The sequence below is a fragment of the Chinchilla lanigera genome, unplaced genomic scaffold, assembly GCF_000276665.1.
Source record: "Chinchilla lanigera isolate Chin_1 unplaced genomic scaffold, ChiLan1.0 scaffold00003, whole genome shotgun sequence".
NCBI lineage: Eukaryota > Metazoa > Chordata > Mammalia > Rodentia > Chinchillidae > Chinchilla > Chinchilla lanigera.
Window position 1 is genome coordinate 11603485 of NW_004955404.1, and position 22799 is coordinate 11626283.

General features: G+C 39.8%; 1 protein-coding gene across 10 annotated transcripts in view; it reads left to right on the forward strand.

Annotated features, from left to right (window-relative positions):
* Dock9 (dedicator of cytokinesis 9) overlaps positions 1-22799 on the forward strand; it is a 218672-nt gene that overhangs the window by 61181 nt on the left and 134692 nt on the right. For all 10 annotated transcript variants that reach the window (XM_013516091.1, XM_013516094.1, XM_013516099.1 and 7 more), the window contains exon 3: positions 19539-19628. In XM_013516091.1, coding sequence (XP_013371545.1) covers positions 19539-19628 — 90 coding nt within the window. The remainder of the gene's footprint in view (positions 1-19538; positions 19629-22799) is intronic.

The following is a 22799-nucleotide window of genomic DNA, read 5'->3' on the forward strand; positions in this document are numbered from 1 at the left end:
TTTACTATTTGGTTAATTTATGATTTTTAGAAGATGAAAGATGTTATTTAAGAGAGAAAAGTTATATCATTGTATATTTTAAGAGCTCATATTTTAGTGGTATTATTTTTGCATGAGTATAAATGTGTCTGTATCTATCTATGTATCTCTCTATGTGAATAGTGTACAGAGTGTGTGTTTTGTCTTGAATAAGAGCACTGTGCTCTCCACTGATTTAGTATGCACAAGTGCCTCTTCTGTCTTATGAGATTGTTTTGGAATCAGACTTTGACCAACTACATTACAATCTGACAAATAGGCTTTGCTGGGGAACAGTGGAGATTCTTTTATGCATACTTTCAGGTTGCCCCTCTGGAAACTTGCCATGAGAAGCTCTGAACTTTGTGTGGGCTACCAGAGAAGGACTCAGGGGTTACCAGGACTGTCACAAAGTCTCTCTAGTGTACCAGAGGTGCTATTCCTTGGAGGACTCAGGACACTCCTGCTGTAAGCTGTTCCCTGGGTTGGTGTTTTAGAGTCTTTCATCCTGTGGCTGAGTGACCCACATGAAGCTCTGAGTCTGTTGAGGAGCAAAGATGACATTTTCCCCAGTGGTGTTAGGGGATTGGCAATCCAGGGCCTCCTTCGTCTATTTGAGGTTCTGGTGACTGACCTGACTCTGGCACTTCTTTCTTTTGTACTTCCATGCTCTTATCAGGCAGCTGTTGAAGGAACTGACATTACTCCCACCTTCCAAAACATAATTTACAGTGTTATGAATGTCTATGTTAATGACAGTTGTTAAATTACAGTCTTTTGAAGTGCCCTTTCCAAATGTAAGAGGTTGCAGTTTACAAGAGAGGTGAGAATTTTGATAAATATTTTGTTTCTAATTTGCTAGACATCCTTAAAAGTAATTATTTGTTAGTTATTTCCCAGAAAAAAAAAAAAAGGGAATGCCATGGTAATGAAACTGACTGTTTATTTCGTCTTGCTGCCAAATTGTGTTACACTCATAAATAGATTCAGATCATGCCAAAAAAAATGCCATGCTCAGAAAACTTTGTTTCATGAATAGACTACACAGTTGAAGGGGAAATAAAAGGGCATTCCGGAATGATGCCATTTGCCTGTCATTTGGCAACAAATAAAAAGCAAAATCAGATGTACAAATTATACTCCTTGTTGACAAATTTTTCCTTCAGTATTCTGAGGAAGCTAAAGGTTATCTCAGGTTTCTCTGAACATGAAGTATGTGCTTTTCCTGGTATTAAGTAAGTAAGAAAAGTTTCTGAATTTTGCAGCCCAAAACCCAAAGTTTTATTTATAGGCCTGAAATAAAATCGCCTAAGAAACAATACTAAAAACAAAATGATTCATTTAATAGCACCTTTTCTTTCCAGAATTAATGACTCAGGATATTTGAGTAGTTATAGAATCAGACAATACAAATTTTGAGGCAACTCTTTTATTCTTCCTGCCTATAACTAATCTTCTGTGATAACTACTTCTGGGATACCAGACATAGATATTCTAGGAAAGGCCAAGAACTCACTGGCATTTTGCTAGACAAAGATAAATGAACAAGTGTTTTTTTTTCTGTTTAGAGGAAAATTTTCCAAAGATTAAGGAGCTTGAATTTCAGCCTTGATTCCCACTCTAGTCATTGTGATAGGTCTCATTTAAATTTATTATCCCACTTTACTGTCAGGTAAGGATATTTAGTTGTGCTTCCTTACTGTCTTGTCTTGGTGATGTTAACTGTCTAATTAGCTGGATGAGTAGTTTTAGCAATGCTACCAATTCCTTCCACCTGTCTGTTTTCTTAGGCAGAAAAGAAGCAGCATTATCATTCTATTACTGGAGGCAGAGTTGTACAAATAAGATCAGGGGAAAGTATTTTATTTCATACAGAAAAAGGATGGCACATAGGTTAGGAAATGGGTCAAAATGCATGCTGAGAAGTGATTTGCAGTAATACATTTAAACAGTTAACAATTAAAACAGTATAACTTCGTATAAATTTCTGCCAAATATACTCAAAGTGATTATTAAAGTATGAGTGTGCACAGTGATGATTCTTTTGCACATTTCACAAGAAGGCGTGTCAATATAGAGTCCTGTTGGTCATATCTCACTGGCATCTAGGTGTTCTCTGAAAATGAATTTCATCGAAAAAGATCTTTTGGGTCAGATATCTTTGCTTAAGGATGGAAGAAAGGTGTTAAAACAAAAATAAATGAGAAACAAAGTAAATATGGATTTTAAAAAATCAAAACACTCTTAGCACTTGAGAGTTTGAGGCCAGCCTGGGCTAAATAGTGAGACCCTGCCTCCAAAAAAAAAGTACTCAGCTGTCAGATGATTATGAAGTATTATTTGCCATGGTCCAGAATGGGAATATCGCGGATAATCTTTTTCAGAATTAGATCCTGGTGCTGGGATCTGTGCCGCTTCTTTTTGTGTTCATGGCTCTCCTTGTTGGCAGTGTTTTCTCGTCTTAGATGCCACTTGAAATCTCATGTCCTCTAAAGCTATTTAAATCCACAGTGACCCTCTGATCCTCTTAATTCTTTTGCTGCTGTACTGTCCACACTGTGTACACAAATACTTAGGTACATTGTCTTGGCCTTTCACTAGCTGCTGCTTATGCTGTTTGTGTTCAAGTGTTACCACTTGTGTTGTTCTGAGGAGGGACCAGGTTTCAGGTTTATGCAGCTCTCTCACGTAATCCCTGGCACACTGAGTACTAAGGCTGGATGTATGTCATTCCATTTTGAATTAGAAAGATTATTATGAATAGCAGAGGTTTTTTCAGTTAATGAAGTAAATATGAATGCCATTTAGCACATGGAAGTCCCAGTGACTATATTTGTAAAAATGCTTGTCAGATCTATCATTTGATTTGGTGGATAATAGATAATTTTTTAAATTAAAAATGACGCTGATGTAGAGACTTAAAAAGGAGTATGTTTTCTGGTGATTAATCAACCTTTTTTGATCTTAAAGTGTTGTGGCCATACCAGAGTTTACTTGGTGTTAAAGTTTAAGAACTTACCATAGTTTGCCATGAATAAAATTGTAGGAAAATTTAACAACCAATTAGAGGACATGGTTTATGTTTTGGATCAAGAAATGTTAAGTGTGTATTTGTCATTTAAGAGAGGATGGATCTTTGCATAACTGAAAGTAATGGTCAGGATCCTGACCTTTCCTGTCAGAGACAGATTTCCAATCATGGTCCTCCCTCAAGTGGAAGACCTTTACCAGATGATGCTACTGGTGATGATATTCTTAACAATTGAGGTCAGCCCACTGAGTCTGCATCCGCCTTTTTAACTTGGTACCAGCTTGTTCCAGAGTATGCTAATATTTGTGCAGTTTGGTGAAGTTGTAGATTGTGGAAAACATGGTAAATAGTGAAGAAGGATATTGGGAAGTGGTTTTTGGATACCATTCATATTTTATAAAAACTAAACTTTGGTGTGGTATAAACAGATGGTATTTGTATGGAAGGATAAAAAGAGCATGTCGTGCCAGGTGTGGCGCTGCACTCCTGTAGTCCCTGTAACTCTGGAGGCCAAGGCGGGAAGATCACAAGTTTGAGGCCAGCCTATGCAACGTAGTGAGACCTTATCTCAAAATAAAACAAAAAAGACCACAGACAGTTCAGTGGTAGAACACCTGCCTAGCATGTGCCAAGCTGTTATGGTTTGGGGTTTATTTTGCAAGGGGAACAATATATAACAGAACACATATTTTTAAGATTATTTATAATAGTCACCCAAAGAATGATATACAAAGAGAGTGCAGGAAATCGGTTCACACACTGTAGACCAAGAATCCAGCTGAGGACCTGGATCCCTTGGTAATGTCCTGCATGAGTCCAGCTTAAGACCTAGAGCTCATAACAATGCCTCCCATGAGTCCACCTGGAGGCCCAGAGCCCATAACAATATCTCATGCAGATCTGTTTCACAGATCTGCACTGGGAAGGCCCAAAGGTCAGTGGCGGAATCTAGGAAGTCTGTGCCAGTGGGATGAAGGATCTGTGCTAGCAGGCTGAGGGATCTGCACTGGAGCCAAGAAGCTATGCACAAAGTAAGAACCAGAGCTCCCCTAAAAAGTACCACAGCCATTGTCAGCAACAGTGAGGTTCCGAGCTCCTCAGATGATCAGGATGGCTGAGTTCCCATCAGGAAAGCCAGCGCAGCAAGCTTCTCCAGGACACTGGCAGTGCACCATCTTCCCCTCCGGAGCCAGGAAGCGATGCTCAGAGTGAGGACCAGAGCTCCCTCTAAGCGAACCGAAGCTATTCTCAGTGCCAACAAGGCCCCGAGCTCCTTGAAGGGTGAAAACAGCCAAGTTCATCAGGAAAGCCAGCATAAAAAGTTCCTTCAACAGAACCAACTGCTCCTTCCAGCTTCTACCAGCTTGCAACAGCCTTTCTCAGCTCCCAGCAGCCTCTCTCAGCTCCCAATAGCTGCTGCTTCTTCCCTAGTTCTGCCTCTTATGCTGCTGGCAACAGTCCCCAGGTGGGCCTCCTACACCCAGCACCACGCTTACTCAGTTCAGCTGGGTGTTATAAGTTGACCACCAGTTTTCAAGCCCTGGATTCAATGCCCAGTACCACCAAAAAACAAAACCAAACAAGGCATATTTTATTCCACTTCTGGGCATACCTCTGTAAGACTTGAAAGCAGTGACACAAAGATGTACTTACGTACTGTGCTTATAGCAGAATTAGTCACAATAGCCAAAAAGTGGGAGAAACCCAAGTGACTAGCCACAGATGAATGGATAAACAAAATGTGGTATTGACATGCAGTGGAATATTACTCAACCTTAAAAGGAAAGGAAATCCTGTCACATTAGGACACAGGTGAACCTTGAGGATGTTTTGCTAAGTGAAATAAGCCAGTTGCAAATAGACAAATACTGTATAATTCTATGTAGATGAGGCACTTAGAATAAATTTATAGAAACAGAAGACAGAATGGTGGTTGTTAGTTCATAGGGGCAACATGAGAGGTTGTTCAGTGAGTGTGGAGACTCGCTTTGGGAAGCTAGTTTTGTGGATGAAAGGTGGAGATTGTTGTACAGTAATGACAATAGGCTTAATACCACTGAACACTATACACTTAGAAATGCTTAAGACAGTAAATCTTACGTTTGGCATATTTTACCACATTGTTTTAAAAGGAGCATTTGTGTGTAGGATTTCTGTGCAGTATGAATGGATGTGAAACTTGTCATCCTTAGAACTGTGTGTAAAGTCAGATGAGGAGTGATTTACCAGGTGTGTTTCCTAAGAAATTTATGTGCATTATCAGTACCCATGTCTTAGCAAGAGAATTTAAAGTGAAATTGACAATACAAAAAAAAAATTATGAATAATTGACTAGCCTAGAACTTTTCCTTTTTGGAAATGGTTAGATATAGGAGAATCCTACAGAGTTCTCAGCATTGTATAGAAAAATGTGGTTATTCTATTTCCTTTTCAGAAACATCCTGATTTTCATTTTTCCCTTGGTTGTTTTCCTCTTCTACTTACATGAGACTGATAGTGATCTACAAACCACTGACCTGGAGAGGAAACCAAGCCAGGCTATTTACAAAAGGCTGGAAATCCCTGATCTCATTTCCCATCTGTCCTTTTGAAAACTTTTTTTAAAAAAGTGTTTTGTCCTTGCTTTTTTGTAAAAGCTGCCAAAAAATAATCTCAATACTTTGTGGCTTTTTTTGAAAAGTGCTCTTTTTATAAATTCCTCGAAATTTTTGTCAGTTGGAATTTAGCAGTCAACCATGTAACTTTCCATGAACATTGTGGTCTCTGGGATATTAGTTCATGTCTAGGATTGAACCTACCCAAAATATCTGGATAAATAATATTTCTGAGTTGACATTGGCTGGAATTTCAGGAGATGAGAATTTGAATTCTAGTTCAAGTAATACCTTTTACAGGAAAATGACAATTTTTAAATTGTCATACTCCTTCAAAAGGAAATTTATTTCTCAGTACTAATCAGCAGAGTTGAAGAGTGTATTTATTTAAAATATATTAATACTTGTGCTGGGGTTGATGTTTTTTGCCTATAATCCTAGCAGTTGGGAGGGTGAGGTAGGAGGATAGAAAGTTTGAGGCCAGCCTGGGCTACCCTGTGAGTTCCAGGCCAGGCTAGACAGTGAGACTTTGTCTCAAAAAAAAAGGAGAGAAGAAAAAAACAAAACAAACAAAAATGAAATAGAACCAAACAACAGAAGTACTTGTCCAAAGGGCTCAGCTTCGTATATTGCTTGGAGTATAAGTATGAGACCGGGTCCTTGCTTTTAAGGTGCTCAGAATTTAGCAGAAGAGATAAAAATGTGCATTAACATTAATAATGAGCAGGGGATTTAAATCAAGTCCCAGTGTCATGATATAAATCAAATCTCACAAGAATTTAGAATTTACCATAGAAATGTAAGTTTGAGATTCATAGTGGGACATTAGGTCCATTAGCAGCCCTGTAAGAAGAGCGAAGTCCCTTAGACCAGCCTGGAAGGCTCAAAGGACGAGGAATATCTGTACTCAGAATTGAAATCTGAGACCTGAGTTCCTGGGGTTTGAAGCTTGAGGGAGGGGAACAGAGAAATAGAACAAGAACCCAGAAACCAGGCTGCAGGGTATAGCTCAGTGGTGCAGTGGTGAGGCCCTAGGTTTGACCGACAGCACTGCAGAAACAAAAAACAAACAGGAAAACACCAGGAAAAGGTGATTTAGGACCATTTATAATTATTGTTACCTTGTTCTCTTTGTTCTTTAATTTGTATAAAGCCATCTTGCTTATCTTAGCAAATTTCAAGGACTATCAGCATAGGTCTGTGCCCATTCCATGTTATTTCCCTAAATGATGGGGAAGTGTTAGGTGAGTGTTTGAAGACTGCTTTAAAAAAAAACACAACAACAACACAAAACCAACTTCAGAGTCAGGTATGGTGGCACACACCTGTAACCCTAGCACTCTGGGAGACTGAGGCAAGATGTTCACAAGTTCAGTCCAAGCCTGGGAAACAGTGGCATGGTGAGACCCTGTCTCAAACTAAAGTGTTGGGAATACAGCTCAGTATAAAGCCCCCAGGTTCACCCTCCAGTACCACTAAACAAGCAAAGTTACAGATCAGAGTTCCGATCATCAATTGCAAAGACATACTAAAGAACCGTAATTAACAGTATTTGTGCCATCCATTCCAAGTGAAAGTGGTAGCCATGTAAGATAGGAGGGTGATCTGGCCATGAGCCCTGTTGTCCTTTTGTAAGTTTCAACCAGTGTGGCATCCCAGATGGGTGCTCCATCTTGCTCATTGATTCAGAGGTGCCCTCCTGGAACCTCATGTTTTGTTACAGGCAGAGGAGGCCCACTTATTAGGGGATGATCTTCAGACAGCTGTGTATGGTATATAAGTCTCAGGAACATGGTCAAACATATTACACCAGAGGGCTGGTGCATTCACAGTGGTACCTAGGTTCACAAATTTAATTCTTTGCCCAGTTCTGGTTGCAAACCAAATTGGACAAGAACTGAATCACATTCAGTGGTTAGGTTCAGTGTTTACCTGACGGAGAAATTCAGTTTGGTTCTGTCCAATTTGGTTTGCAACCAGAATCATGGAAAGAGTTGAATTCACGAACCGAGGTACTTCTGCATGCAAAAGGAATGCCATATGATACTGCCTTTAGCCTCCTGCTAAAACAATTAAAAGATTGTCATATTGATTTTTATATTTACAAAGTGTTTCTTTTTTCTCTCTCTCTCTTTTTTTGGTGTGGGGGGGGTCTTTTTTGATCTTGCTATGCAGTTCAGGCTGGTCTTGAGCTCACTTCGTAGCCCAGGCTGGTCTCAAACTCGCAATGATCCTCCTGCCTCAACCTCCCGAGTGCTGGGGTTACAGGCATGCACCACCATGCCCATCCTACAAAGTGGATTCAACATTTCTTTATTTTTTCCTTACTCTGGTGAGGGAAGTAGTGCTGTTAATTTTGTTTTAATATAGCAGACATAGTGTGACATGATTTTTGTTTCATGCAGTGCTTAGGAAAACTTGGGAGCATGTGGGTAGTTGGGACTAACTATATAAATGACTATGTGAAATATATTACTGTTTGAAATAATAAAATATATATTATTGTTTGTATAAATTAAGTAAGATTTTATTCACTTCTGTAGAATGAAGGGCATTAAATGAATACAGTGGTCCATCACTGTGTGCTTGTATTCTCCATGTCAGGTCATACTCTTTCTTTTCCCCTTCTCAAAAATAATAGTTCACATCTTAAACAGATCAGAGACAGTAGTAAAAGTTTTATAGTGGGTAAAGTTGGATAAGTACAAACCATACTCATATCCAGTGAGGAGAAGAACACCACCTCTTGAGGATTCCACGGCCTTGGAACACTACCACGCTGGGGGCCAAATTTCCAGCACATGAACCTCTGAGGGAAACACTGAAACCATATCCAGACAAGAGCGCTATCTTATTTGAAACCCTGTGTGATCACACAATGAAATAGTTTAGTCCCCATTTTGAACCCAGATTGCCCATGTGCTCGACATTGATCTTATGCTAGGTGTTACAGTGGTTATTGGAGAAGCAAAGATAAGTGACTAGCCATATTCTCAAGTCTGGTAGGAGATACAGAAATGTCTTGGTTATTTTATTTTATTTTATATTTTTGAGACAGGGTCTCACTCTGTAGTCCAGACTGGCATTGAACTTGGATATGAATCCCAGGCTGGCCTCAAACTCATGGTGATGATCCTCTTGCCTCAGCCTCCTCTAAGTGTTGAGATTATAGGCGTGTGCCACCAGGCCCAGCCTTGGTAATTTTAGCAGCATAGTACACAAACCATTGATGGCAGTGTGCTGCCAGAGTGTGGAGCTACTTACAGTCATTGTATTAAGAAATACTTTATGTTGCTGAGGGCTGGAGAAGGAGAAAAGATGAGTCCAGAAAAGCTTATGTGGTTGGTCATGAAAGGTCTTAGTTCATGTGGAGGAATTTGAATTTTATACTGGTAGCAGTGAGAAGTTGTTGGAAGACTTTAAGCCAGGACTAATGCTCAGGTGAGTGTTTTAGAAAGATAATAACAGCTGTGGAGAGAATTGGTGAGAGGGATGAGAGGAAAGATAGGAATAGCTCTTAGGATGCTATGCTGTGGTGGATAAGAGAGCCATAAATTGGTGCCTTGTATTGCGTACTTGGTGGGGGGAGTCATTGACATCACACAGGTGCAGGGTGACACTGCTGAGAGAACAGAGAAAGACAATGAAAAGTGGTAGCTTGGGGGCTTTCATGGTTTGGGACTTATTTTGCAAGGGGAGACAATATAATACAGGACACATATTTTATAAGATTATTTATAATAGTCACCCAAAGAATAATATACAAAAGAGTGCAGGAAATCTGTCCACAAACTATAGACCAAGGAATCTAGCTGAGGGCCTGGGTCCCATGAAAATGTCCTGCATGAGTCCAGCTGAAGACCCAGAGCTCAAAACATGCCTCCCATGAATCCTCTGGAGGCCCAGAGCCCATAACAATGTCTCATGCAGACCTGTTTCACAGATCTGCACTGGGAAGGCCCAAAGGTCAGTGGTGGAATCTAGGAAGTCTGTGCCAGCAGGATGAAGGATCTGTGCTAGCAGGCTGAGAGATCTGCACTGGAGCCAAGAAGCTATGCACAAAGTAAGAACCAGAGCTCCCCTAAAAGGTTACCACAGCCATTGTCAGCAACAGTGAGGTTCCGAGCTCCTCAGATGATCAGGATGGCTGAGTTCCCATCAGGAAAGCCAGCGCAGCAAGCTTCTCCAGGACACTGGCAGTGCACCATCTTCCCCTCCGTAGCCAGGAAGCGATGCTCAGAGTAAGGACCAGAGCTTCCCCAAAGTGAACCGAAGCCATTCTTAGTGCCAACAAGGTCCCAAGCTTCTCGGAGGATGAAAACAGTCAAGTTCTTCAGGAAAGCCAGCATGATAAGCTCCCCCAAGAAAACTGCTCCTTCCAGCTTCTACCAGCTCTCAACAGCCTTTTTCAGTTTCCATCAGTCTCTTCTCCAGTTCTGCCTCTTTTGCTGCTGGCAACAGTCATCAGGTGAGCCTCCCCCTCCGAGCTTACCCATTTCAGCTGGGGAGTTATCAATTGTCAATCTACTACAGGGGCCATCCGTGACCCAGTAAAGAGGAGCATTTAGGGAGATACTCCCTCTCCCTCCACTATCAAGAGGGTGAATCTATGGTAGAATCTTCGTTAAGTGACACTAGACTTGGAAAGTACATGAGAAATGTACTGTACTCATATACTGTTGTTTAAATTTGTTCCTTCGTGGTTTAATTAAATTCTTCTGGAAACCTTAATGGGTTTACTTCCCAGACCCTTGTCTTGTCCCATGCTTTGTTCATTTTCTTAATATCAGTGAGTTAAACATTGAGCATTTCCAGGCAGCTGCTCCCCTGAAAATGGAGTTGTCTGGCATCAGTATACGCTGTAGGTTGGCTGCCAAGACATGAACTGTGAGGTGAAATGTGGGAACGCCCTGTGTGAATTTTAGTTTCAAGCCTGTCTTGGTACTGACTTCTTTCAAAAGCAAATCATATGCTGTGAAACAAATGTATCTGCCAGATATTTGGAAAGGCTTCACTACTTCTATTGTCAATAAGTCACACCTAAATTCCCAGAGTTGTCTTATAATACAGTTTAATACTTCTCTTGATACAAAACATTTAACATATAGAACAAAGCAGTTGAGTGGGGTTTCCAGCAGACATCACAGGGAGAGAACTCTACAGACACAGAAGATGTGCCATGCAGTTTGGCCCAGGTCTAGGGAGGAAGGGAAGGAATTGTTTGGAGCAGTAATCTAATAGAGGAAGTAATTTGAAATTGGAGGTAGCTTTAAGACCTTGAGATGCATCATTAGGTTATTTATTTGGGCTCATTCTATTTTTTTGATGGGAGCATTGCCAATGTAAACTTGCTTTCTAGGACTGCTTTCAGTGTGCCCCTTAAGTTCTGGTATGTTGTACTGGTATTATAATTTAATTCTAGTACGAACTGTATTATTTCTCCCTTAATTTCCTTTGTGCCTCATTGATTATTTAAGAGTGTGTTGTTTAATTTCCATATGTTTGCATAATTTCTGTTTTTTTGTGGTTTTTTTGCTATTGATTTCTAGTTTCATTGCACTCTGATGTGATAGTATGCATGGAAAAATTTTTATTCTTTTGCACTTACATAGGCATGCTTTATTAACTGGTATGTGGCTTATTTCGGAGGAAGTACCATGTGTAGTTGAAAAGAATGTGTATTTTGTTGTTGTTGGGTGAAATATTCTGTATATATCTGTTAAGTCCATTTGTTCGAAGGTTTGGCTCAACTCTGGTATTTCTCCTGAGTGTTGGTCTCTTGCATCAGGCTTGTCTTTTGGTTGTTAACGCTGTTGCCTTGTGCTGTGGAGAACCCAGGGACTGGGGGCACCTAATTCTCAGGTCCTCCTGGCTCTGGTGTGGATCCTGCTGGGAGTCAGTATTGGCTGCGGGCAGGCCCTGTGCTTACTAGGTCCTCCTGGAGCTTTGGTGGGCATCTTCATCATCTGGGTTGGATGTAACTTTAAAACATTGACAGGGATGCTTGTATCCCTTTGGCTCAGCTGATCACAGTAAAATTGAAGTTGGGGTTTATTGTTCAGTGAAGATGGACCAAACCAAGAGACAGCAACCTAAAGAGCTTTCTCCTAGATCTCCTGGGCTTTGCTTTTTGTCTCCTGTCCACTTTTCTTCCCTCCTCCAACCATTCTGTGCCCATGAGAGTTGCCCTCCTCCCTGCAGATGAAAAATACTAACTTGGTCTCACAATGATGTGTCTGTCTGTGTCTGTCTTTCTCTGGGTTTTTGAGACGGGGTCTTGCTTTCGGTGATCTCCTGCCTCAACCTCCCAGTGCTAGGGTTGCAGTTCTATACCACCACACCCAGCGTTAAAGTACTATTTCTCGGGGCTGGGAATGAGCTCAGCGGTACAGTGCCTGCCTGGCAACCTCGAGGCCCTGAGTTTGATGCCTGGTACCAAAAAAAAAAAAATCTATTTCTCTAACAAATTCATAAATTCCCCAGAAGCTTGAAGCGATAGTTCCATTATGTAAATGAAAAGAAACACACATACAGGATGTTTTATATTAGCTTGCAAAGAGGGGAGGAGTTGACTGCTCAGCAAAGGTAGTCCACATTTTAACCAGAGCTAGATAGGAGTATGAGTTTTGAGGCCTGGTGGGCTCCTGTAGCTAGCTGGTGGTCACTATGGGCTTCGGACCATTCTCTTTTTCTGACTCCAGGCTGACCTCTATCCTCAGGGACAGTCTATATGAGAGGTAATTCCCAGTTACCTAGCAAATATCCCTTTCACACTCTCCATTCTGAAATCCTGTTCTTACCAAGTCACCTCTTTATAGAAGGCTTTTCCCCTCTTGTGATTCAGGGTCTTAGCAGGCACTGTGGCCCAGATAGGGTCTTCAGAGGGTATGCTTAGCACTCAATAACTCTTCCTGCTCCAAAGCCCACACTCCCTCCCTGGGCTCTCCTTGATGTTTACTTCTTCTCCTGAGGGAGGACCCTCCTAGATCTGTTCCTTTGAACCATGAAGAGGAGGAGAGCTTTGTCCCCATGCCAGCAACTGCCTCAGGTTATAGCCCACCCACTTCTGGGATATTACCTTTAGCGCATTGTTCATATGGTCCTAGGGGAAGGGTGGGCCTTTTGTTCCAGTCTTTTAATTGAAATCTTATAAAATATGATACACTACCCAGTGGATATGCATATTTCCCACCACGAATGAAAACCATTATTTTTACTAGTTCCGTACGCATAGTAAAGTGATTAAATGAAACATCTAATGCTATGTAAATTGGGGGTTTAGAAAAAAAGAAAAGAATGCCTTTGGTAATACTCACATATTTATTTAAATGTATATAGTGAATCTGCCCTCTTTTTATTCCACTAGTTCCTTCCATGAAGCAAAATGAGTGGAGTAATAGAAGTCAAAGCAAATACAGTATTAATCTTGTCTCTTTTTTTCTGGTGCCTCTTGTGTTTTTGCTTCTCACAGAGTAATTTCTAGTGCTTAGATAAACCAGTTGAGAGGGATGAGATACAGAATTCCATGTTCATAGAACTGTGGGGTTTTTAAACCACAAAGGAAACCTGGAGATCCTAAAAGAATCTGTTTTATGGATGTGGAAAGTTCAGGTTTTCCCCAAGATAACACAGCTAAGGAGAGGCAGAGCTTAGATGGCGACTCAGGTTTCCTGGCTCTCCATTTAAAGCTCTTTCCAGTGTTGCTTCTCAGATTCTTCCATGGGAAGTTTAATGAAATGATTTGCTTCACATTTCTTGTGGTTGGAAACATAACTTCAGGGAAATCAAGGTCAAGTGTGGAAGCCAGAGCCCTGGCCTGGTTGGGGTCAGGAATTGAGTCAGTGGTGAGGGACTGTGGGTTTCAAGTGAAGAACAGGCTTGCTGCAGACCATCAGGACAGAGCAGTGAGGGATGTCAGGAAGGAATTCCAAGGAAGCCCCATGGTTGGCCCAAGTAAGGAACCTGTCACATCTGTGCCTGTGCCTGGGGGTCCCTGCTCTACCTCTCTGGGATTGCTCAAAATTCTATACTTTCCACATGTAACTGAGAGCCATCAAAGTGATCCTCATGTTTGCAAGGAATTGCATCAGTCAAGAGAAAAAAAGTTCTTGAAGTTAACAGGATTAATTTGAAAGTTTATTTCAAACTACATTTGGAGCTACTTGTAAGTTTTACTTTGCAGTTCGAATCTGGGGGCAGTTTTTCACTTTTTTTACTTCATTAAAAAGAAGTACCACAAAGATTGGTCCTGGGACTCTCAAGTGTCTTCCTTTTTATTTGGCCCTTTGGGAGAATACTTCACGAGGTTCTCTTCCTTGTCAATTATTCTGTGATTTTTGTGGAACTCCTCACAAGATTCCATCCATTCCTGGCCTAAGTAACTAAGAATTTCTTTAGACTACTAGTATTTAACGTAAGTAATAGTACTGTGAGAAAATAATTTATTATAATGGCCAGAAAACTTTTATTTGTAAATTGTGTTTTGTACTGAGATTTCTTTTTTCTTTTCTTTTCTCCTGCCTCTTTCCCTGCCTGCCTCTTTCCCTCCTTCCCTCCCTCTGCCCTCCTTCCTCCCTTCCTTCCTTCCTTTCTTGTCTAGTCTTAAACTCACTCTGTGGCCCAGGCTGCCCTTGAATTTGTGGCAGTCTTCCTGGCTCAGCCTCCTGAGTGCTGGGATTGCAGGCTTGCACCATCACTCCTGGCTTGTATTTCTATCCCAGTGTTATTTGAGATGCTAGCTATGCTTAGGTTCAATTTTCAGATGCCTCTCACACTTAAAAATGGGAAATATTTTCCCTTTTTAAATTCAAAGCTTTCTTGGTAGAGTACAAATATAGTTGGCTCTCCATTTCCTTGGATTCTGCATTTTTGGATTCAAAAAAACCACAGGTTGAAAATATTTGGGGAAAATTTTTCTATACTGAGCATGAACAGACCTTTTCTTTGTCATTATTTCCTACAGAATACAGCATAACTGCTATGTATATAGTATTTACATTGTATTAGGGATTATAAATAATGTAGAGATGATTCAAAATACACAGGAGGATATGGGTCAGTTATATGCAAATACTATGCCACTTTATATAATGGACCTAAATATCCTTAAGTTTTGGTATCTGGTGAGAGTTCTGGAGCCCATCCTCCGAGGATAATGAGGGGTGACTATAATTTCTAAGCATAGGGATGGGGTTGGTATTCTTTGAATGTCCATATTGGTGTTTATTTGTAGAGGTTGCAGACCCATCTTTTTAGTGAGAGTGTACTTTCAACTGATATAAGAAAACAGAAAAGAATGCCACAGCCATGATAAAGGAAATAGTTCATTGTTGAGAATGCCTGTGGTGCTCCCTGAGTATCAGTCTCTTGGTATTAAGTTAGACTCTGTTATACGCTAAATAAAAATACAGAAATTTAATATGTATTGGTTTAAATACATATACTATTACTTGAAAGTAACTAAATGCATAAAACCTATGGAAACATTAAAATAGAGCATTCACTTATGCTATAATTTTCTCTAATCAGTTTCTACAGGGCCAGTGAACTTTTTATAACAGGAAAAAAATATGAGAATAATGGATGGATTTTGGTAGATTTCTATTTCTATCTCCATTGACTGTTTTATTCATTTATACTTGAAACATTTATTGGGTATTTAGTATGAGTAGATAGGTCTCCTATCGTCAGAGGAATCTGTGATCTGGTAGAGGAGAGAAGGACATGTGCCTGAGGGGAGAGCCTTTGGATAATGGATTCAACTATTTGAATATAGGTCTCAGGGGCATGGCTTTAAGGTCACAAACGTACAGCATTGTTGCTGCCCGTGCAGCCAGTGGAGGTCCTGGCAGGGGGAAAAGAGGGATTTAGAAAAAACTAGACACATAATAAAAGGAAAGCTGGGGCCAGGTGGGACCTGACCTCTCTAATGGAGAGGCAGTGACAACCCAGCATGATCAGCGTCTTTATTTATACACATTAGAAAGGAGGCTGGAAGTGAAAGGTCTCTGTGTTTTGCTGAGAACACTGAAAGCAAAACATTCTCAGAGCTATCTGTGCTATAGTTAACAGGGAAGAACATCAAGGCCAGACACCTGTTGATATGCCAGTGAGCTAGAGATCAATTTGTTTACATCATCTGCCTCTGGCAGCCTCTGTTTTCAGGGCTGGCCTTGCCCCAAAATGTGTCGCTGATCTTAAGCTCAGCCCCACACAGCATCTGATCTCAGCTTTATAAGTCCACTGAATGGATTTGGTCAAACTTGGGACCTTAGTGGTAGCTGCCAAGTCTATAAGAGAACAAAACAAAATACCTTCTTATTGACATTCATTGAGAACTAGAATGAAAAAGATCAGAATACCTTTACTGGCTGTACATCTCCTCCCATCAGGAAATACCAAATGGGAAGCATATTACATTCAAGTAATGGGGCTGTACTCAGAGCAGAGGCAATAAATGGGAATCTAATGGCACCAGTAGCGACTACCACGTTGGAGCCAAGTCTTCCAGTCCTCCAGAAGGCCTAGCCTGATGGGTTCTAGCCTTTCCTGCTAAGCAGGGATGGAGAAATTGCTCTAGCCATATGAACCCTGTTCTTTCTGTGGGCTTATTGTTGTCTCAGGTTGACTAGGTTAGTAATGTATTAGTGCTGTTTAAATAAAGAATTACGGAGTTCCAAACCCCACCCCAACCCCCATTTGGAGTTTGAACACAGGGAGTGGTCAACTCTTATCTCCAGGTCTTTTTTGTTTTTTGTTACTTTTTAAATTTTGAGACAGGATCTCAGTTATATAGGCTGGCCTCAAACTTGCAGTCTTCCAGCCTAAGTGTCCTTAGTAGCTGGGATTCCTGGTGTATGCGACCGACCGTGCCCAGCTATCTAAGCAGTTTTTTTTTTTTTTTTTTTTTTAACCTTTTTGAGACATGGTCTCGCTGTGCTATTTAGGCTAGCCTTGAGCTCACTTCGTAACCCAGGCTGGTCTTAAACTCACAAAAATCCTCCTGCCTCAGCCTCCTGAGCGCTGGGATTATAGACATGCACCACCGTGCCTGGCTCTAAGCAATTTTTGACATAGTATATATTGTTCTAGGACCTTTTTTTTACACTGAGTTAATCATTTATTATATCTTGATTTTGCTTTTTAATTTCCCAAAGGTAAACTTATCTCCAAGTTTCTCTTGTTCTGAATACAACGTGTACTCATTGTTTACAATTCAGCCTGAGCATCTTTCCTTCAGTACATCCTTTCTGATGTCCTCATTGCCTTTCTGTTAGATTTAGACTGTGTTTGTTCTTTTCCCTGTACCTTTCTATAGTACTTAGGATTCTTGACTAACTGATTTCTTCATCTTCTTTTATGAGACTCTATGCTTGTTAAGAACAGCAACTACATTTTATTAAATGTTGTATCTTCAGCTAATTCAGTGTCTGATGGAAGGTAAGAAGCCAGTAAAGGTTTGGATGGGCAGATGAAGAAATACTATGTTGAGCTCTCAAATGATAAGTAAAATGTTTTTCAGAAGGGAAAGGTACTGCAATATGTGCTCAGGATCTAGCTGATAATTTGCCTTTATTGTTCTTGACCTCTTTTAGGACTCTGACTGAGTAGAAGGGTGATCTGGAAATGATTACAGCATAGAGTATATCTCCTCAGTGCTCTGTCCTAAAGTTTTATGCTATAGGTAGTATTTGAAATACTTTGTCATAAAAAAAGCAGTTTTCCTCAGTACTATAATTTGGAGATGGTCCTAGTCTTACCGACTTGCTTCATTTATGTGTTGTTGAGTAACAAACCACCCCAAAGCCTACTAATGTAAGACAGTAATTTACTGTTTCTCACAGTTCCAGATTCTGGCCATTGTTCTTGGCTAGGTGATTTTTTGCTTTACTTACTGTCTGTGGTGGCTGGCATGTCCAGCATGGCCTCTTCACTTGTGTGGTGATGGCTGGAACTTGCTGGGGCTGATGGGGCGTCTTTCCCTGTTATGGCCCCTCTGTATGTCAAGGTTGTAGGTCCTTTCACCATTGTATTCTTAAGAGAGTAGAAAATTTTATATGGTGATTGGCTTCCAAGAAGGAAAAAATATAAACTGCCTTTTCCCAAAAGCTAAGTTGGGAACTGACACAATGTCCCTTTCACTTTAATTTATTATTTTTTTGGAGGGGGTGGGGACAGGGTCTTGCTATGTAATTCAGGCTGGCCTTGAACTCACTTGTAGCCCAGGCTGGCGTCCAGCTCGCAGTGATCCTCCTATTTCAGCCTCCCCCAGCTTCTGGGATTACAGGTGTGTGCCACCACACCCTTCTCATTTTAATATTATTAGTCAAAGCCTACCTCAACTCAAGGGCAGAAGAAATAGATTGCCCTCTTTGGTGTGCAATCTGCATATCTGGGAAAGGGCATCAGCCATCCTTGGAAATTATGTAAAATAGAGCTGATATTATATAGTTCAAGAAATACACACAAAATATACACTTAATCCATACATGTCCTAAAGAAGACTATCCAGTTTATTTTGATGAAGTCTCAGGAGAAGGGATAGGCTTTTTGGTTAAAAAACTATCACTTATTACATCAAAGTTAGAAATCGATCAGTAGTAATTGCTTATAAACCAAGGTAAAATACACTAAACATTATTTTAACTGCTAAAATCAAGTCTTTATAATGATTTAAAATTGCTTTCTTTTTCAAATGAGAACATAAGAACACTTTGATACGTGAGAATAAAAAAGATGTTTATAATTATTTTTCTCACCTTAGAGGGGTGGTTGAAAAAATGTCATATAATTAAAAGTTCTTGAATTGATAATTCCACTGAGAAAAGTTTGTGATAATTTTTTTCTTCTAGTACTGTAATGAGAAATGTGCTGAAAATGATCCTAATAGTTCTATTTCTTGAGATAAGCCATTTCATGAATGTTTTAAAAGCAGGCTAATTAGTTTCAAAAATCTTGGAAGCTCCATATAAAGCAAGATAAGGATATAGTAAGCGGGGAATAGAATGTATCCTTCTTTAACATATATAGAATTTCATGAACATTCCCCCTTTGCTGAGTAGCTGTATAGTTGTTTTATTATTTAAAATGAGCTTTGAAGCCTCATGAAAGAAGAGCAGGTCTAATGTTCCTAGGAGAAGAGGGAAGCCTTGGGAACCTTCTACCTAAGTAGTTTTTCATGCTGTTAGGCATTAAAGATGTGGCAGTGAACAAGAATGGATATAGTTAATAATTAAGAGATGGGTGGTAGTGACAGTTACACAACTCTGTGAATATAGTTACTGTTACTAAACAATGTCGTGTATATTTTACAACAATAGAAAAAACCTATTAAGGTAAGTCAAAGGCTGTACAATGAGACTAGGTCAAGTACTTTGGGTTAAGACCTATGAAACAAGCTTCTACCCTGCCTTGGGGAAGCAGGAAGGGCCAGGGGAACTCCTCAGGGCCCCAATCCAGAAGGAAGTGGAGATATTACTGACCTGGCTTTTTTTTGGTACCAGGAATCAAACTCAGGACCTTGCGCTTGCCAGACAAGGCACTGTGCCTCTGAGCTATATGCCTGGTGCTTGACCTGGCTTTAAGATGTCAAGTAGAGCTGAGTATGGTGATGCATGCCTGTGATCTTAGCACTTGAGAGGCTGAGGCAGAATTGCTCTGAGTTTGAGGCCAGCCTGGGCTACATAGTTCAAGATTCGCCTAAACTATATAGCAAGACCCTGTCTCAAAACAAAACAAAAAACCAAGATGTCAAGTAGAATCTTCTGTGCATGACCTAAGGAGGTGGCTGCACCCAGTCATTGGTAGATACTGAAGGGAAAATGTGGGTGTTCAGCTGTACCATGAGCCCGGGTTCTCCACCTTAACTCAGTCTTTTTGCATGTTTTTGTTCACAGACGGGCATCCTGAGACGACAGGGTCGCTACATATGCTCCACAGTTCCTGCCAATGCGGAGGAGAGAGCACAGAGCTTATTTGTTACAGAAGTAAGACTTTTTTCTGCATTAATTCACATTGCAAAGTCATTTTCCTCTAAACCCCCTTTTCTTTGAATTTCAGTACTTTCAAGAAAGTGTTAGAGGTGTAATTTTTATAATGGAAGTTAAAATAGAATACATGACATTTTCAGAGTTTGAAATCGACAGAAATATCCACAGGGTGTGTTCTCTGTCTCCTGGGGAATGAACCCAGGGCCTTAAGCATGCTAGGCAAGTGGCTCTACCTCTGAGCTACATCCCTATCCCCACAGCATTTCTGACTACAAAAAGTGACTTCCACGGATTGTATGTCATTGACTTACAATAGGGTATAACTTGTAAATGAATTCTTTGTCTCAGTGTGCACATTTTTGCATTACGTTACTTCACCTGTACATTTATTTTGGCTGGTTTAGTATTCATAAAGTATCAAGGGATAATGAGCAATGCCTGACTTTGGGATCAGTGATAATTATTTCTACCCTTGTTTGAACATTACAAATAATATTCTTTTTTTTAAATGTCATGTTAGAAAGGAATTTTATTGATCAGTCTTCTTGGTTACAAACAAGTCCACTTAGACTTGCATTTTATTTATTTATTTACTTACTTGTGGTGGTGGGGATCGAACCCAGTGCCTTGTGCATGCAAGGCAAGAACCTTACCACTGAGCCACATCCTCAGCCCCAAATAATAGAAAAGCGAAATTATTGTGAGTTGGGTTGCTCCCCAACCCTTAGATCTTAAGTGTTTGTTTTTCCCTCAGCTACTTTTAGGTAAAGTCTAGCTAATAAGATATGTGCTTTAATTTTATTTATTGAAGTCCTCCTTTATGTAGAAGGAGTTTTAGCCCAATTTTTCTAGCTGATTTTTAGATATGAAATGTGCCCATCAATAAAATTGCCCACTACAAGGAGGCTATACTTTTATAAGTAAAAACCAATTAAATAACAATATTTAGTTTTCCTTGAGGCTTTTGAAAAATTAGGTATTTAAAATTTTAGAAATGTGTTCTCTCCATCTAAAAAAGTAGCTTCCTGTCTTAATTCCTTTACCACTATATTAGTAAGATTAACGCCAAGTAAATATTAGTAAGATTAACGCCAAGTAAATACTGCCAGATATATTTAGGTAGGCATAAATGTTTATTTAAAAGTCATAAAACCATGACCAGGCAAAATTGGGCCTGTGACCTATTTTTGTAAATAAAGTTTTATTGTAACATCCACAGGCATTTGTTTACATATTGCTTATGGCTGCTGTCACAATGCAACTGAGTTGAATTACAAAGCCAAAAATATTTACCATCTAGCCTTCTGTAAAGTATTTTTTTTTGGCTTGCATGTAGAGAAATTATTAATAATTCAGTTCTCCCAATTGATTTAAAAATACGGTTTTGAGGGATAATTTTCCACTAAGTTAATCACTGCAGGTTATGCAATCACTGCTTCATCCTGTGGAGTGGAGCCAATAACTAAATCCTTTGGGACTCTTCCACTTGGGTGGAGTAAAATATCACTTCCTCTCCAATATCTCGTCCAGAGAGAATGATCTGATGGCTTTAAAAAATTCATAAGCCTTTCACTGTAATTTTAAAATATTATAGAATTTCCTAGGGTTAATCAGTAATCAGTCATATTCTTGCCTTTTTGGAAGTACCGTTCTCTGGCTAAGGTTTCTAATAGAACCTGCTGTCTCCTGAACTTTCTTTGTTTTTGTTTTGTTTCATTTTTTGTTTTTCGATTTTTTTAAAAAAATTTTTTATTTTGACTTCTTGAAACAGTGTCTTGCGGTGTAGTTCATTCTGGTCCTGAACTCACAATATAGCTCAGGCTTTCCTTGAACTTGCAGCAAGCAATCCTCCTGCCTCAGCCTCCTGAATGAATACTGAGATTACAGGTGTGTGCCACCTCGCCTGGTTCTCCTGGGTTTTCTATAAAAGAGTGGAGGCATTTATAAGAACAAAATAGTATTTAAAAATGTGTGCAAACTTCATATTAAAAAAACTGAAAAATGGCTCAGCTTTCATACTGACTACTCTGAGTCTGTCCCTGCAGTTTATTCCACCTTTCAAAACATACTACTTCCTTTTGTATCCTTTCAAGCAAGGTCCTTTTATAGAAGCTTGCCAAAAAGTAAACACTCTCTGTTGTTATTTTTATGCATTTGTGCGTGGAACAAGGTTTGCTTTAGCAGGGCTTTCAAACATAGGCTGTGACATGGATAGAAAGGTTGGCAGCATAAACTAAGAAGTGAAATAAGCAGAATAGAAATGTTGTTCATGATGTTAGTTATAGCCAGAATCAAATAAACTACAATAGGTAAGACATACAAACATTACTTACCTATGTTTTTATTTATATTCTTTTTTGCCATACCCAAGTCTGGATATTTGTAGTCAGTAGCTAACTATAGAAATTGTCATTTGAACTAAGCTGATATTAACTAAAAATCTTTACCTATTATGATTTTGACTCATATTTGAAGATCTAGTGAGTGTGGTCTTATAATCTTCAGATTTTACACAGTACTAGGTGGATCCTAATGGATAAGTAGATGAATGAAAGAGGCTGTGCTGGCCCCTTAACCCTACCATGTGGTGAGGAAATTTAAATGCAGTCAGTGTAGGTTAATGTTTCCAAAAGAATCTTTGGCCGTTGAGTGATCCATGTGATACACATTTTGTACACACACACACACACACACACACACACACACACACACTGTCATGGTGTCCCTACAAACTGGAATTGAAATCTTTTCTCATAATAACCTCACTTTGTCCTCTAGGAGTTGAAAGAAAAAAAATGAAGGCAAATTTATGTGATGATATTAACTGACAAGCTAGTTCTTCTATCAGTAACTATCAGGAATGTGTCTAAGGTTCACACTTTCTCCTGTCTTTTTATTTTGTTTCATTTTGTTGTTGTTATTTTGTGTTTTTTTTTGAGACAGGGTCTCACTATGTAGTTCAAGCTGGCCCTGAACTCACTATGTCGTCCAGGCTGGCTTTGAACTGGTGGCAGTCCTTCTGCCTCAAGCCTCTGGAGTGCAGGGATTACAGGCCTGGGCCATCACACCAGGCCTTCACTTTCAAATCCTAGTTGGGAACTATGGTTTCTTAAGACCCAAGTACTTTTAAGGCAGAAACAGTGCATTGTTATGTAAATGTCACAAAGT